Here is a 17,698-nt window from a genome sequence, read left to right on the forward strand (position 1 = left end):
ATAATGAAATGTCATTTCATATTGATTTCCGTAGTAACGCACGTATATATTATTTAATGATTTAGTTGCTAGGACCCCCTAGCAACCAATAATGGTATTGAAATAACTTTTCATACAAAACAGAATTAACTAAAAATGAATTCAATTCTACTTAAAGACTAAAAGTATTAAAAAATGCATTGGCATCGTTTTCTGATATATTCTAAAAGTTTCAAATGTCTAGCTAGTCGGGAAGTTAGTTAAAAATCGATTGCAAGATTTGTACCGGACAAATAAGAATACGACCTAAGAATAACGTTGTAATATATGTATTCTAGAAACTCGTTTCATTTAGAATTGTTGAAAATAATTTTGACAATAACGTGAGCATGAGAATGAGAATATTATTTGTGCGAGAAATAAAAGAGTGGAGCGAAATTGGATTATGATCTCTTAAATTCCGGAATATTTAGCGACCGGACATGATCTAAAACCCAACCCAATCATAATTAGATAGCAAACTCCATTCCCGGTAGTGTTGCCAACTGTGCTGTAAATATAGTATTTTGTATTATAATTTTGGTCCGCGTACTATGTACGATATTAAAAAGGTGTAGGTAGAACGCCCAAAATAATATACTATTAAATGCCGTAAAATTGTTGCGTTTTTTTCTTGAAGATTATAATTTCTACATTTAAAATGACTAATAATTACTTCAATAATTTCGCTGTTTCTGTACTGTAATTTGGTGCAACGTGCTATAATTTCGTCATACAGGAATTTCTCAAGTCCCCCTTATATTTTTCGTAAGAAACAAAATAATTTACATATTTTCAACGGAAGTCAGCGCGATAGTTTTCGCCTAACCTAAATACAATAATTTCTTGGACCACCTATAATGATGACAAAAATATGACAGCACTGATTCCCGGTAATTGGTAAAGTACCCGGGTACTTCGGGACTTACCTGTGTTCGGGACGGTTGGCAACCCTAGACTGGAGACCCATATTATTCGCTCAGGAGCGAAAAATAGATTTATACTACCTTTTTGAAAGACTAGATAATAATATTATTATCATTGGGATTAATGAATCGCCACTGGGCGCCAGACAGAAATATTGATGCGTTATCTGTGCGCTGTGTGCACATCGAACTCTGCGGTTCGGTCGAATGGTCGGGCGTGGAAGTAGAAGCAGAAGCCGGCTAAATATCGCGTTTCTATCAGAGAACGGCGTCAATACATTTATTATTAGTTGGAAGACGTGAACAAACAAAATATTAGCAATGACAAGCGAGGCAGAAGAAAAGTCATTGCGATATCGAAGGGCCCAAAGTGTGACTAGAGCAGAAGAAATTACAGAAAAAGAGAAAAAAGCAAGAAAGTTACAAAACGATAAACCGTAAGTCAACAAGTTATTGTGAATGTTATTTTTAAATTAATCAACTATACAACACTACTTTGGTATGAAAATAGACACGCGTTTATTTTATCTTCCCATGGCAAAGTTGGTTGGTTGATATTGTTGGAGAGCGAAGTTTGAAGTGTTGATTAAATTTTTTGACAGTTTAAAAACATCTGCAGCTGATACATAGAATAATAATTATTCTACATCGCTGTCATGTAAAAAATCTGCATATTGTATTATTATCTTATGTCTACAATAATTAGGTACCTACCTATATTATTTTGAAGTATTAATTGGATCCCTGACGACCATGAATACCGCGGCTCGTGCCTGTATCGCACGTAAGTAAAGTTGTTGTTTTTAGTGCATGTAATAGTAGGTACCGCGTGCTTACCTACTTATTTTACTCGATTTGTTCATATTCACGCCAAGGCCATTCACAAAGTTGCTTTAAAAATGTATAGCTGCCTTACCCGCCTTGTAATTATGCTTTCGTAATCTGTTTACATCGTTACATACTTGCTTATAGATAGCCACAAAAAGTAGACAAATTAAAGTTAATATAGAAGAAACATAATAGCATAGAACATCTATGTGAATAGATATATAAGATTACAATTTTTACAATGATAAAACACATTCTTATCACAGTTCAAAGATAACATTAATGTAATAATGTCGGATATTATGTTGAATATTAGGAACCAATATGAATTACCTACTCAATTTAAAGGTAATTTTTGCTGATAACATAATTCATGAGATAAGGATTTGGATAAGTACCTAGGTAGGTACCTACCTAATTTCTATTATTTGTCTACGATGCTCATTATATAGGTACCTACATAATAATAAGTACCTATACTTAATACCTATTATGAATTCTATTTTTATGCAGTTTTGACATCCCTGAATATTATTGAATACATACCTACCTACCTACTTCATACTTAACTAAGGTATCTGAGATTTTACATGACCAACAAGAATCTAATTGGAAAAGGAGACCTGTTTATGCTACCAGAAACAGGATTCGTATTATGTACCTAGATTGGGCTTCTACTAAATTCAGCACCCCACCAAAGAGATAATTTAGAATATTTTTTGGGAGCTAAGTGTGAACAAACACTTTTTAGGAAAGTTGTACCCATGAGCACTCTGTCTTTTCCCATCCTATAAATCAACATTTATTTCATGATTACAGAAAATACCTATTATTAATACCTAGGCACCACACAATAGTATCATATTAAACACATCATTTTAAAGTTGGGAGTAAACGGTTATTTGAGTATAAAAATGTGAGTGGAACAATTAGTCAGTCCAATTCCGAAGTGATTGTATAAAAAAATATTGACATTTTTACTTCGGCCACATATACATGACAACCACTAGACGTTGAAGCCAGGTGTTGAGAGTTTGGACAGATAAGTAGGTACTGAATATAATGATTGTTGTCATTCTATTATGAAAATATCCATACCTAACCAAGGAAATATTGAATTAAACAGCAACCGTGCATTATTTTATTTAGTCCTACAAACTCTACTGGTAATATGATAATTATTACCTCGAGATCCATTCAATAAATGCTGAAAAATTATGGTAACTAGGGATAGTGACAAAGCATTTCGAGTTTAAATTTCATAATTTTTGTTTTTATAACTAACAGTTATGTATAAATCGATTAGAAAGTTTAATTTTGTCACTGAAATAAAACGGTCACAAGTTTTTGAAGTTTGAAAAAATGAGTTGTAAGCAACTTGAAAATGAATTTTTGACAGACATAAACTTTCATAGAGGAGTTGATTTTAAAAATATGTATTTGCTGTACTTATTTGACTTTCTAAAAAGATGTGATGTTTTATCGAAAGCTACCATGATATAGATATATATAACTATCTTATATTTTTGCAGATGTCACCGACCGCAAGATTCACTGTTCTCATGGAGTTCTGGATTCGACAACTTCACGGGACTCGTGAATTGGGGTTTCCTGCTTCTATCAATTGGTGGTCTCCGCCTATTTCTTGAAAATTTGATTAAGTGAGTTAAAGAAGATTTGTCTTAATGTCATAAATTTTATTTGTCACGTAGTTATATGGATCTGGGTATTAAGTGTTGCAAACGAAAAGCGTAACTTTTAAGTTTTAGCGTTAACCGCCAAATAAATAAACAGCAAAGAAATACAATGACCGGAATTCATTTATAGCAGCAACTGGGACTGCTGCGTTTTTCACTAAAGAGGTCTCAAATTCAGATATTATATTTTACCATGTTTATTAACACTGCTAATACAAAAAAAATTGCCACAATGTTTATAAATAAATTGTGGATTTTTGGGACTGACTTTGTTTTACTGAAATATATAGAAAAGTGAATTAAACTTGACTATAAAATGCAGCTAGGTCTGTTATTCCAGATGATCATTTTATTATTATTTACTCATTGTGCTTATCTTAGTGTTAGTATAAAATAGCAAGCTATGCATGGCAAAATAATTATTTTGTTATGGAGAATCAAATAAATGAACGATTAACATGACAATTTTTTAGATTGGCTCAACAATCTGCCGTGGATCTGTAACGCCTCATGAAAAGGGTTCTAAGGCGATTTTTTTACGAGAAAAAAAATGTTAGCTACTCTCTCAACCTATTCGTCGCGTGCTCTTTGTTCAAATACACATTGAAAACAATGTGACTGCCAAACCCGGGATTCAAACCCAAAATTTCATAAGGGGATACTTTACCTTTCGTCCATAGAATAATATTACAACATCAAAAATGAATCCACCCTTCATATGATAATCAATGTCAGATGTGAATTCACCTGGCAATTTGAATTGCAAAAGAATTCATTATAATTGTTTTTTTATTTTACAGGTATGGAGTTATGGTAGATCCCGTGCAATGGTTTGTTGTACTTTCAGGACGAAATGTAGACAGCACAGAGCATCCGTCAATAGTTCTTCTATTATGTGAGTATTCCTCGTTACTATAGAGACCATCCGTGTAATAAGAATAAATAATGCTATGACAAAATTAATGTTTTTGTTTTTGTTTCCTGATTAACTATAGCGTTAAACAGGAAATGGCATGGTATCATGAACTGGGAAGATGCAGGAAGACCAGAATGTAATGACGTATGTGAAGTGTAATGAAGTGTAATGACGGATATGGACAAAGTAGAAGAAAAAGCGGTGTTGATTATTAATTAATAATACTATACAGAATGTTTTTTGTAATACAAACAACATATTTTGTTCTATATTTATTTTATTTCCTTTGCTAAGATTGATTCAGAATGTTAATTTAAAAATATTATTTGTGGAGTGGGTAATACAAAATAATATAAATGTTTTATCATTTTCAGATTCATTTATACCCGTTTGTGTTTGCCTTGTCCTAGAGAAAGGGCTGTCAGTAGTAAGTAATAATTGTCAATTTGCTAAATTCACTAAGATTTTTATATCGTTTATTTTGATGTACTGGAAATTTTATTTAGTTACAAAATACAATTATCTATCATACAACTCATTAAGAGTACATATGAGTAACAAGACTTTTCAGTTATAGTCATTTTTTGGATATTTGGTACGTATTCTGTACGTGGAATGCCGGGAGGTGTTAGAATGGTGGTACCCGGCGGGCCACGAATTTCTATGAAAAAAAAAAACCTTAGAAACATCATTATTTAGAAATACATTAAAAGTATTTCATAAAGACTTTTATATCAGTTAAGAATGTCACCATGATTACAAGAGATGGCTGTATAATTTATTTAAAACAACCGACCGGGGCTAGTGTAAAGTACAGCGTGTATACACGGTCATTTTCTATGGCCGGCCATGCATGCACGGAGTTGTAGAGCGCGTAAACGTGCTTGTGGGATATGTCCGGTTAAGAGTACAAGACGTCTTAGTGTTGTATTTTATTACAAAAAATACTTAAGCCATATTAGTATATTAGAGCTTGACCATCTTTAGTTTCTTGATTTTGCCAATTTATAGAGAACCATTAATTAGATGAAGAGCCCTTTAAGTGGACAACAGTTATTTCAATTTAATAATACATTAAGTAAAATAATATTATATTGTATTTTAAATCCCAGCTTATAAATTTGAAATGGCTCTCCTAAATGTTGCTGTTATTGACTTATACGCTTTAAAGCATGATACATATAATTATTGTATTCTGGCTCTCAAGCAACAAAATTAACAGTTATTACAATTATTAAATAATCATAGAGACACTAACATCACTGCAGTATTGTAATTTATTATAAAGAAATTCAAAAGATTGTTATTTATTTAACTATATATTTTTTCAGGGCATATTACCATTCAAATTTGGAATGTGGTGTCACATAGGAAATATTTTGGGATTAGTTTCACTTCCTGTTATTATTTTACACTACAAGGATAATCAATTCAGTTTAGGTAAGTTAAAACTAATATAATATTTTAAACTTTTCCTACGCGCCCCCATCACATATCTAATATCTATGCACCTCTGATTCCATCATTTACATTACATACAGTGCTTGAAAACATAGCCACGATAATTTGATTGTTAACATAATGTTTAAATATTTTTTTTTCAGTTGGTGCTATGTCCGTGAGCATGCTATATTTGGTATTATTTTTGAAGCTTTGGAGTTATGTCCAAGTGAATTATTGGTGCAGGAAAGCTCAAAGAAAAGCTATCGCCAAAAGCACATTGAGACGTCAGAGTTTGTCAGCACCAAATTGGAGTAAGTACAATATCAGTACAATTTGTGAAGACTATTTTTATTAATAAAAAATCAATGTATATATTGTTAATCAATCCCAAAGATTTATTTATTTGACCAAGTATAAATTTAATATTAACCATATAGAATAAGTAGGTGTATTAATCGATTCGATATACAGTATTACCCAAAATTAATGTTAAAAAAAATCCCTATTAAATAAGTTGTTTGATATTCCAGTTGTTTCAGACACAGTAGACCCGGCTTTGGTTAACGACCGTAAGTTTTTGTGTATTGAAACTTGTGTGTGAACTTTGACTAATAGCTGATGTTTGCTTGAACAGCTTTCTTCCTTATCGCTTGTTTGATAGTCTTAGGTGTGCTGGTTCCGTTTACTAAGTTGCACATATTCAATTGACCTAATTATTTTTATTTTGCCCCTTTATAGGTTTATATGAATCTTATCTGTCCAATATTTTCATCAGAATAATTTAATTTTTTATTATTATCACACAGAAATATAATAAATATTTAGACACAATTCAGAAAAGACATTAAAAGGGCATGTAGTCAATATTTCCCAACCGACGGCCCGCAGAATTTTTCTGCCGGCCCTAAAGTAGTTATTGCACATTTTAAAATGAAAAAATATCCATCTAGGTTTTCAAAGTCATTAAATTATGTCCGCATTTTCAACTACTTGTTCATGTGGGTGACTTTTTCGGCCATGTCACTAATAAAAATGAAACAGGGCAGCCAAATGGAGGTCAATCAGCGCTTTTCTCTCCGAAACAATAGTAAAGCCACAGTTATCAACTATACTATGTAGTAGAGATGTAGCTGCAGATTTCGCGTTATTTTTTTAAAAAGTAAATAATGATTCAAAATTTCAGAAGATCTATTATTATTAATATTATTTACTGATCCGTTTCTGATTATTTCAATTTTATTGTCAATAGAATTTTTTTGTTATATTTTTTTATTCATAATCAGACTTTTTATGTCTGTTATAATATATGATTTAAAAACTAATAAACAAAATGCTCCATAAATAATAAAGGTTTAATTTCTGAGTTAGCGGTATGCGAATTATTTATCTTTTTTTCACCGGCCCGCAGATATAAAAAGGTTTGGAAACAGTATCATAAATCTATGCTATGATAGATGAAGACCTCAGAATTCTAATTCTAATTCTAACTCACTTTTGAAATATTTTAGAAGGGAGTTCTTTGCAACAACCTACTTAAATTATTTATTATTTGTATACATCATAATATTTCAGTAGGAATTGATGAAAATAATGATGCATGAATGTGTCTATATAAATAATAAATAACTTAAATAGGATGATCCAAAGAACACTTCTGTAAAATATTTAAAATGTGAGTTATATATTATAAGTTAAAATATGAGAATAGTTCTGAATTCAGTGCTGTAGTATAATAATAATATAATGTATTTATTGTGCGATTGTGTGATGAATTTTACTTAACTAAACTTCATCTAAAGGTTCTATGTTATTAATATTATGCAAATATTTCTAAAATATTGTAGGTTTACCAAACGCAATAGGTACCATATACTACTTCATCGCCAGCCTGCCAAGATTAAATTTGTTACAGCACCCTAATTATTTAATATGTAGCAAATAGTGGGCACAAAATGTATTTTTTAACAGCATTCTCACAAGCAAGTCATCGCACGTCACTGCCTGTTGTTACCAACCATCAGAGATATTTCAACACAGAGCTTCCACACTGGAAGGACAGATTTTGTTATGATGAATGTTGATAATTACACGTGACTGCCTACAAGATCTGAATGTGCAAGCTACGGATTTAGTTTAGTCCACAACCTCAACGCAGGCACTATTCTGCTACTCCACTACTGGCTAACATCCGTCGTTAATGTGAAAATAAAATAAGCGCTTCGAAACTTATTGTGTATGCTGAAATAATTCAAATCTCTGCAATATAAAATAATAATGTGTGACACATTCACTATTAATTTATGGTTTTAATACAATATAGTAATATTTTTTCTTACTATTTTTGCATGTCTTTTGCACTGATATTTATTTTATTTAAGTACCTATGCACATATTATTATTTTTAAAGACATTTGATTTAAATGAATGTTTTTATGTCAATGCATAATTTGGTGGTTGGCATTTTAGGCAGACATGTGCCACACGTAACTTGTAACAAAAATAAATTTTGGTGGTGGAATTTAAGATGTGTTTTTAACTCATGCAGGTCTATTCTTAACAGTTTTATCACTATAGCACGTTTCCGTTATTTTCATTCTTACAAATTAGCATGGAAGGTATTCTTTACATTAAACGGTTAGCGGCGGCTATCTCTAATTCGTAATACGGCAAAAATTTAAGTTGGTAGACATGTTGGTAGAAATTCACATTTTATAACATTTTTTTACAATTATTGTAAGTTTATCTTTGACTTGAAATAAAAAATATTTTATTAATTCATCATATTTATTAATTAACACAGTTGAAATTGTTAATTATCAAAAAAATGTCTCAAATCGCAAGCTTCTTATTTTTCTGCTATGTGCCTCTGGTAGGTAGAAGCATCCCCCTTAAGTGATATGTTAGAATTAGCCTGATGGAGTATGTGAAGAATAAGTTGTAGAAAATTATAAGACAGTAAAACTATAAAAATCATTGAGCTGACTAGGGGGGAATAAAACCAAACAAAGTTCCTGAAGTGAACGAAAGTATGTTACCAACACTGAAAACTATCTCTATATAGTCAAGTACTACCAACCTTTAACATTTACTGTGACAGGAAATAGACAGACAAGGATCTTATATAAAAAATTGTTATGGAGATCTAAAAATTGAAGCAATTGATTGAGATACTATTCATTTTGTTGAGTTGTGTATTTATGGTAATTTCTAATTTATAGAATCGTGGGAAGATGAACGAAATGGAAACCATGATGACACAGATGATTGTCCAGTGATTGTTCGATATCCAGACAATTTAACCATAAAAGACATTGGTTATTTCGTATTAGCGCCAACGGTATGTTACGAATTGAACTTTCCTCGTACTACTAGGTGGGTGAATAATATGTAAAAAATAACACCTATTATTCATTACAATTATTAATGTGATTTAATTTTGTACCTCGTTTGATTTTGTTTTCAGAATCCGCAAACGGTTTTTAATCAAACGAATTCTCGAAGTAGTGATCGGAGTTCACCTTGTGATGGCGTTGTTCCAACAGTGGATGATTCCATCTGTTCAAAATTCTCTCGTGCCTTTCTCACAGATGGATTATATGGTTCTTGCTGAGAGGCTCCTAAAATTATCCGTATGATTCTTATATTTTTTTTAATTTAAACAAATATTCTCATGTTTGTCCAAATTACAAATATTTTTTTTTTCAATCAAATAATCGAAAACTGCTTATAGAAAATAACTATTAAGGATATTTGCTCCGCAGGCGAGTATTTTAAACAAAAAAACATTAATTTTTATTCTTATTTTTATAATTTGGTCATTTCCGGAAGAACATCTTTTTCACCATTTCCACTTTTTACTCTTAAAATTTCCTACGATCTAGGAACACTATACTGATGTTTGGTGAATAATTTATTGCATGATTATTAACTGCGCGTCATTATTTAGCTCCTCTTGTGATATCGATTTCACTAACACGAATACCTGACATACATACATATTTTAATTTTTTACTAATTGGACAATCATAACCATGATAAGGTACTGTGTTATTTAACTCATTCGCTGCTGACTATATAATGATTTTTTAATTAGCACCTTTAAAATGCACGCTAATTACATTGATCGGCCGCCTGGTCATTACGCGCATGTGCGTCTTCAGCGTCCAAAGTATTAAACAGGTGGACTGTCCAAGTACTGAAATATTTCGCGGCTTCATTTCGGCGGATTTAGAATAGCCCTGCAGGTAGAATTATCTATCTAGCTGTACTATCTATTAAGGATAGTTTTCTTTAAACTTGCTCAATAGGATAATGAAAATGATTGACATTTACACACATTGTAATTCCAGATTCCTAATCATTTGCTATGGCTATGTTTCTTCTATCTAAATTTCCATTCATTCCTGAATTTGATGGGAGAGTTGCTTCATTTTGCCGATAGAAACTTTTACAACGATTGGTGGAATGCGAATAACATTGATACGTTCTGGAGAACTTGGAATATGCCCATTCATAGATGGGCGGTTCGCCATGTTTACATACCAGTTGTCGAATTGGGATACAGTAAAACCGTTGCAAGCACTTTGGTCTTCTTCATATCAGCATTCTTTCATGAATATTTGGTAAGATGATTTATTTGTCAAAACATTTTTTTAAAGATTAATAATTGATGACTATTTGAAACTAATGCATTTTCCACTTTTGTGTAGAGGCTTTTAATGTCTTTTTAAATGTTTTAAATGTTTTTAGATGTTTTTGTTTTGGGGGTGTGCGTTTTATGAAAACTGCATATTTCACATGATACATACTATGTAGAACACCGTTAGTATCAGGGTTTATAGCTTTCCATGATCCATATCCATGTAGAAATTCTATATAAATTAATGTAGAAGTCTGTTTATTCTTAAACAGACAATAAAGTGCAAATTTAAAACATGTTATAAATCACATTTTATATAGAAGCATATTATATCATAGGACATATTGCTTTTTAATGTATGTTTGATTCAAAGCAGCAAGAACCGAATGGGCTTATCGGCTAACAATTCATGGTAAAAATAAAGACTATGTTCATAATTTAACCTCAGAATGGATCCATGCTCAAGATAATCGTAATACCTTTCTTTAATCTTATTTAATATTTTAAAATGGTTCAAAATCTTTGATTAGACTAATTATTTTTAATTTTTTTAAAGTGAACATTCAATTAGATAATATTTCTCTTGATATAGTAATTTTTAAGATACATATATATTAAGATACTTATCGACTGTATTTTATTGATTAAACTATTCAATGAATAATCCACATGATTTAAGAATGTAGCATTCGTAATCATAATATTAATAAAATATATAATAATATTTTTGGGGTAATCAGTATTATACAGGTTACTTAGTTGGTAAAGCACATTGATTTGAATCCGGCGAATATAGGTTCATCCATGTTCTGCGTGATAAATTTTTTTTTGGATTTGAATGTAACTTGAATTTTTATTAATGTTAATAATTAATCATTATACTTTCTTGTTTCCAGGTGAGTGTGCCCCTGCAAACATATAGGGTGTGGGCTTTTATGGGAATGATGGCTCAAATTCCTTTATCATTTCTCTCTCGCTATGCAGAGAAACACTACGGTGACCGTTGGGGAAATATGATTGTATGGAGTTCGATTATCATCGGCCAGCCATTAGCCATTATGATGTATTACCACGATTATGTTATTACCCATTACGTGGAATGATCATCACTTTTGAAGAATACAATCTAACGATACTTCGTACTATAGTGCAATAATTTTGTCATCTCGATTTAAAGTGCCTTATGATCAATTCAAAGAATTACAATACTAATATAATAATAATGCAATAAATACTTATTATTGATTTTAACTAAACTAGATTTTAAGTTTTAATATATAAATTCTAATGCCGGTTGTCAATAATTGTATTTTAACGACAATTAAATAAACATTCCTTTTATTTTTATATAAGATGATATCAATCAACAATAAATTAATACAATGTGTGAAATTTGCTAACAGAGTTTATTTACCATGCATATTACAGAAAGTATGCATAATATAATTATGTACCTACATTAATATTTTAAATAACAATTGTAAAGTTGTGATCAAATTGAGGTGCATGTCGCCTACTGTCATGCTGTCACAGTGACAAATTTACTTTATGGTTTCATCATTTTGCAGAATATTTTGAACGATCACCATCTTTGTAAATTCACTGAAGAATGACACTGATGAAGTGTACTAACTATAATGTATTAGTAATTTGAATTATTATTAATTATTCATGCTAATTTCAATTAATTTTAACAGTTTCTACATGTGCGTACGTTAAAATTACTTGTGACATGTCATCCATAGATAATATTTTGAACAGAACCCAAACTGCAGACCATAGATAATAGACAACATTGTTATAAAAAATACATAGTGCCAACCGCTAAAAACAAAAAAAGTGATTTTGACATGACAGTCGAAAAGTGTAGGCATGTTAAACACCAAGAAAAATGACATTACACACTTTTATCCCGTACCGGTAGCTTACTGTGACGTCACGTAATAGACGATATGCACCATAATATATTTCGCGCTTAAAAGGTCAGATTGGTTATCAACTCAATCAATAGTTGTATAAAATAATTATAAAGAGCAACTACGTTTTTATTATATTTTCTAAGATTTTATTGTAAATAATTACTTGTTATTATTGCATTTCATATTTATTTTTATACTGTACATGCTTTATTGTCTTTATAATAAAATATTACGATGTCATTAAATTTGGCTTATCCGTGGTGGGTAAAAAATTTAGTCAAAATTTATTTAATTTTTTTACCAATAAAAAAATTAGATGTTTGTTTGTTAAACTTATTGTGATTGTGTTGAAACATAATAATAAAAGTGCCTTACCTGTTAAATTAATGTGATAATACTGTATAATGGTATAATATAATTTTGTAAATTGAGCCAAAAATTTATTAACTATTCCATTGCAAATAAATAATATATTTTAAAACATCGAATACTAATCATTAATGCTTATCATCTATCATACTGTAAATATTATGTTCATTATGAAAAATGCACTTTCTTTATTTTTATGTTCGTCTACTTATGTATAGCATTTTTCATAGTCACCGTATCAGCGTGAATTTATTTTGATATTGTGACTATTATAACATTATGCAAGACTGTTTTTTTTTATGAATATACAGATTATTGTTTTTACCAGTAGTATTTTTATTTTTTAATAACCCGTCTATAGATATACCATCATAAATCATCAGGTGTTTGAATTTCGAACTAAGCTCATTACAATATAAAAAGTATTGAATGATATGTCAAATGATAGCATGTATTGTGGCGCCCTCACTCAACCGACAACTTATACTGGTGGATCTATAGTATAATCATTCTACATGTCACGATACTAAAGTTAGGATATAGTACATTTTTCACGGGCCACGTCGAAGGTGGATGCCACCTTTCTGCATGAATGTGTTACTATGAAAGAAACGTGCACCACAGGCGACTAAACTTTACACGGAGCAAATTCATGAGCAAAGTAAAATAATGGTGCTTTCAATTTTATGACTCACTGTTATACAAAGGATTAGATGTTTACATAATCATTTTATGTCTTTATTGTGCTTGCATCGACAGTAGATACCTGAGCTACATGGCTTATATATTTCAACATATTATTAAAAATGATTTTTGAGTTCTGCTGTGCCACGGGCCTGATTTTTAGATTAACATAATATGTCTGCTTTGGTGGGATGTGATGGTAGTACAGTATTAATTAGATGAATGACATATTTTGAATCATTTAAATTTTAATAAGTGTCCTAACTTGTTAGTTACAATCGGTTACAATATGCCTAAACATGAATGTTTATTACATAATATATTATACTTAACTGTAATAAATAATTATTATAATCCTATTCAATCATGAGGTACCTTGAGTAAAAAAATAAAAACAAACATTTTGATGTATATTTTGTTCATAAGTAATAATTTATATATAAGTCATATCAGTGTCATCTATTATAAATGTTTCAAAGCTTATACTACGTCAAAATAACATAAACGTTGTATTATTAAAAGTATTTACAAATATACAACAGATGTCAGTATAAGAGAATTTTATAAAAAGTCATTGGAGATGATTTTAAATTTATGGCGGGTATCTAGAAATTGCGAATTAAAAAAATAATAAATAATATCACCATATTAGTATTCAATCACGTGCATAAATATTTTGAATCCAATCAATGGCCATTCCAAAAAAACATACATCACCCGGAATGCTTTTGTTTTAAAATACAAGTTCTATTTTCAATAAATTCTATAGATATGTGAGACCATTGTGAGACTGACAAGACAAGTTACAAGATTGCATGCGTGGACCAAAAAAGGTCAAAAGCATCTGAAATTTCACGCGACAGTTGGAACTTACGAGATATGCAGTAGAACGATAATGGTGAACATAGCGGAAAAAAACGAATTCCACAAGCAAAACATTTTTGACGTTTTGTTAAAATTCACAAACTGTCAAATAACACCATAATATAATGACACCATCGCGTCTCGCTTACGCTTGAAGAATGAGATTGGCGAGACAATCAGCACTTTTAGGTGCAAACAGTTATTATCACGATAGTTTAAAATACACACTATCGGTGCCAGTGGATCCATGCACGTGTACAGGCGCTATTATGTATGTTGGTATTTATTTACATATTTATGTATAGTTGTTTTACCATTCGTCAAACAAAATTCGAGTTTAAAAATGGTTATTTCAAACTGTCAGTTAACCTTTATATTCATATCGAATTATTTTTAGTGGGTACAAAAAAAAATCAAACGCTACATACCTACCTAGGTATGTACCTACGTACTAAAATGAAAAGTTATTACAGGCGGGCAATTTTGTAACAAGAATGTTTTGGTAGATAACAAATTCTCTTACATACATTACTTCATAATTCTCTCATTCTCTTAAATGACTTAAATCGTTGAATTATTCCTATTGTGATAAAGCAGTTTGAGTTGAGAATGATTTTGCTTTACCAGAACGGAGAGAAAATCGATTTACAGCTGGCATTGCAATTGACACAGGAAAAAACCGCAAATTAAAGCTTCATTGACATCGCGTAACAAGTGTTAGTGTCGACTCAATCTACTGTAACTGTCTACCCATGTAACACGTAGGTACCTACTTCACTGTAGTCGATATTATCCACCTATTTCACCAGTTGACTGTGATTGAGAATGAACTACCGTATCTAATTATTATGTTTAGGTTTTATTTATTATTAATATCTATTGAAATACAGTTTATTTACTCATTAAACACCTACCATTGTTGTATTCAGTATTGTATAATATTAATAGGCAGTCGGTCACATTATTTTTCATGGCGTTCTGTTACCCATGGCCCTCACAAAGGGGGGCTGACATGGCTCTAGCCTAAGGGCCCGAGCTCAGGAGAGGCCCGGCGTGGTAGGTCAACCAGATAAGTGAGATAAACACACATCACAAATTGACCCTAATAGTAAAAAAGTCGCCTGCGGCGCTAATTTGCTTCACTTATTAATGTTGATTTTGCTTTTAAAGCATGTAGTTATGTGATGCAATGTTTGATGTGTCGATTCAATAATTAATTCAAGTGGACGTATAAAAAAATGGACAAAGTTACTGTAGAGCGCCATAATGCCTTTAATCTTAGTGATAGGTAGGGAGGGCTACCAAAGATCCTGGCCTGGGGGCCTGCTTCAAGGTGTGAGGGGCATGCTATTACCTATTTGAGGTTGGGCAATCTTCCACTGTTACGTATACCATTGATAACTTCATACATAATCAGCTAGGTAAGACTGTACCACTGTGATCTCATTATATGGTTACATTAACTTTATAGTTTTGTTGCTATTCTTGGCCCTTTTCAATTCGTTTGAGTCAGTGACATCCCTAAGAAAAGTGCCGACCTTAAGCAGATTTAGAATGCAGACCCCAATAATTTTATGTTATATATTTTCTGCAAATTCATTATGTACATACTTACTATTTTATTGTTTATTTTCTGCTCTTTTAAACAGAAAATTACACGAAAAATCGTTAAATTAATTAACATACACACCATACTGAGAATTACGGCATTTCCACGAAACCTGCTTTCAAACAGTGTTAGTTTTAGGTATGCGGAGGTCTGTGGCGCTGAAAGGTTTGGAGGTACCCTTGTGAAATCTTTGCCTATGTGATAAACCGCGAATAGTTATGTTGTCAGGATTTGTATGCTTCGTTTATGTTTTTAAAACAAGATGTCGATTCTTTCTAATGAAACGACCGCATCGTCTGCTTCATGGAAAACAGCAACTGTACACAAACATTGGAATAAGTATATATCGTTAATTCATACGCCGCCCTTATGCAACGTATAACCAGCCTACCCCCACGGGACGTCACTGGTTTGAGCACGTCAACATAAATTCCACATGATCCATTATGCGCGCACGCAGCATTAGTTTTCAGTCACCCTGGCAGTCCAAAGAATTTTTAATATACCTCAATACAGCCACATATCGAATATCTTGTATATTAGTTATATCAGATGGAGCCTACATATGGAGATGGATATACTATATAGCATAACTTACAACCAACATTCTGGAGAAATCTAAACATGTTTTTAAACAATAAGTATTATTCTGTATTGGTTATTTATTCACTGTTTCGCTTTTTGATTGAACATGTGAAATTATCGAACAAGCTAGAGTTTGATTTTCGAATTTAGAACCTTCACATGATACTAAGATCTAGCTTCGACATACAATTTTGTTAAGCTACCTAAATATAAAATACAAAGCCGGTCCTAGAATATTTAGGACCGACTGGAGCATGTAGGCAGGGCTCTATGTAAACAACATTCCTACCAGGAACGAAGTCAATGCTATGTTTAGGCGGGTCAATGAAAACAATCATATTGACCGAGTTTTTAACACCGTCAACCGGAAAAAAAATCAACACCTAATATAGGTTTCCCAATAAAAAAAACCAGCCGAGAAAGTTGCACATGCCCTCCCGCGATTAATATTATGTACAAGACAATGTTTTATTAAAATGTAAACTAACTTTTCTTTTTCAGTTCTTATTTGTTGTTTTCTTGTCAAGCGCGGGGCCCTCTAGTCAGCGGGTCGCGATTGGAATAGTTAATCATCCTAAGGATTCAATAGTTACGCCGATTGATCGGCCTATGGTAACTGCTCTGAAGTTTGGTATTTTATTCCAATATATTATAGTTTTAGAATGAAATATAATAATAATGTGATTTAAAATTAGTAATACGGGTAAGTAAAATAGTGTCAGATTATTCTGGCAGTGCAGGCGACTCATTTAAGTGGTTTCGTTACTTTTGAATGACACTATCGCCATTCCAAAGAGATTTCGTCGTGGCCGAGAATCTGTCGTTCCTCTACTTAATGGTAAATAATGTTATGTAGATCGCATAATATTTAAGTTTTAATGAATACTATAAAAAATGATATGGAAAGTGTACGATGATAGTATTTCTGTCGGCAACATGTTATGTAGAACCAGCGTAGAGCCGGCGTAGAACAGAGTAGCGGCGTAGACTCCATGCCTTCGTTCTGTATAATATGCTTATTTACTAATACTTTTATATATATATGTATAACTATAGTACTGACTTTTTATGAACACAAGTTTGAAATAATAACAATCGGTTAAGATGAAAATTATTAGAGAAGAATTAAGGATTATGATTATGGTGAATTTGTTTACAGAATAGATTTCTAAGATAGAAATGCAAAGTAAGTCGACATAGA

The 17,698-nt window shown here is 31.5% G+C and overlaps 1 protein-coding gene across 2 annotated transcripts; it reads left to right on the forward strand.

Annotated features, from left to right (window-relative positions):
- Window positions 1–1,122: 1,122 nt before the first annotated feature.
- Window positions 1,123–13,079, forward strand: mdy (diacylglycerol O-acyltransferase). 2 transcript variants are annotated; one of them, XM_085955502.1, is made up of 11 exons: window positions 1,123–1,381; window positions 3,305–3,433; window positions 4,270–4,364; window positions 4,760–4,812; window positions 5,717–5,825; window positions 5,990–6,139; window positions 6,359–6,397; window positions 9,047–9,200; window positions 9,292–9,457; window positions 10,178–10,450; window positions 11,364–13,079. In XM_085955502.1, the coding sequence occupies exons 1-11, from the start codon at window positions 1,266–1,268 to the stop codon at window positions 11,568–11,570; spliced, it is 1,491 nt and encodes a 496-aa protein (XP_085811628.1). In that variant the 5' UTR covers window positions 1,123–1,265; the 3' UTR covers window positions 11,571–13,079. The 2 variants fall into 2 exon arrangements, with proteins under 2 accessions (XP_085811628.1, XP_085811629.1); XM_085955503.1 differs by lacking the exon at window positions 6,359–6,397.
- The last annotated feature ends 4,619 nt before the right edge of the window (window positions 13,080–17,698 follow it).

Source organism: Rhyacophila brunnea, unplaced genomic scaffold, assembly GCF_057557595.1.
Source record: "Rhyacophila brunnea isolate RB1 unplaced genomic scaffold, BYU_Rbru_1.0 scaffold_5, whole genome shotgun sequence".
NCBI classification, from domain to species: domain Eukaryota; kingdom Metazoa; phylum Arthropoda; class Insecta; order Trichoptera; family Rhyacophilidae; genus Rhyacophila; species Rhyacophila brunnea.

Excerpts from the sequence above, each read along its gene's own strand:
- mdy (XM_085955502.1), top strand. The coding sequence starts at position 1,266 with ATGACAAGCGAGGCAGAAGAAAAGTCATTGCGATATCGAAGGGCCCAA. Across the intron at positions 6,140-6,358 it reads TTTGTCAGCACCAAATTGGA|TTGTTTCAGACACAGTAGAC; the intron begins GTAAGTACAATA and ends TTGATATTCCAG. Across the intron at positions 6,398-9,046 it reads CCCGGCTTTGGTTAACGACC|AATCGTGGGAAGATGAACGA; the intron begins GTAAGTTTTTGT and ends TCTAATTTATAG.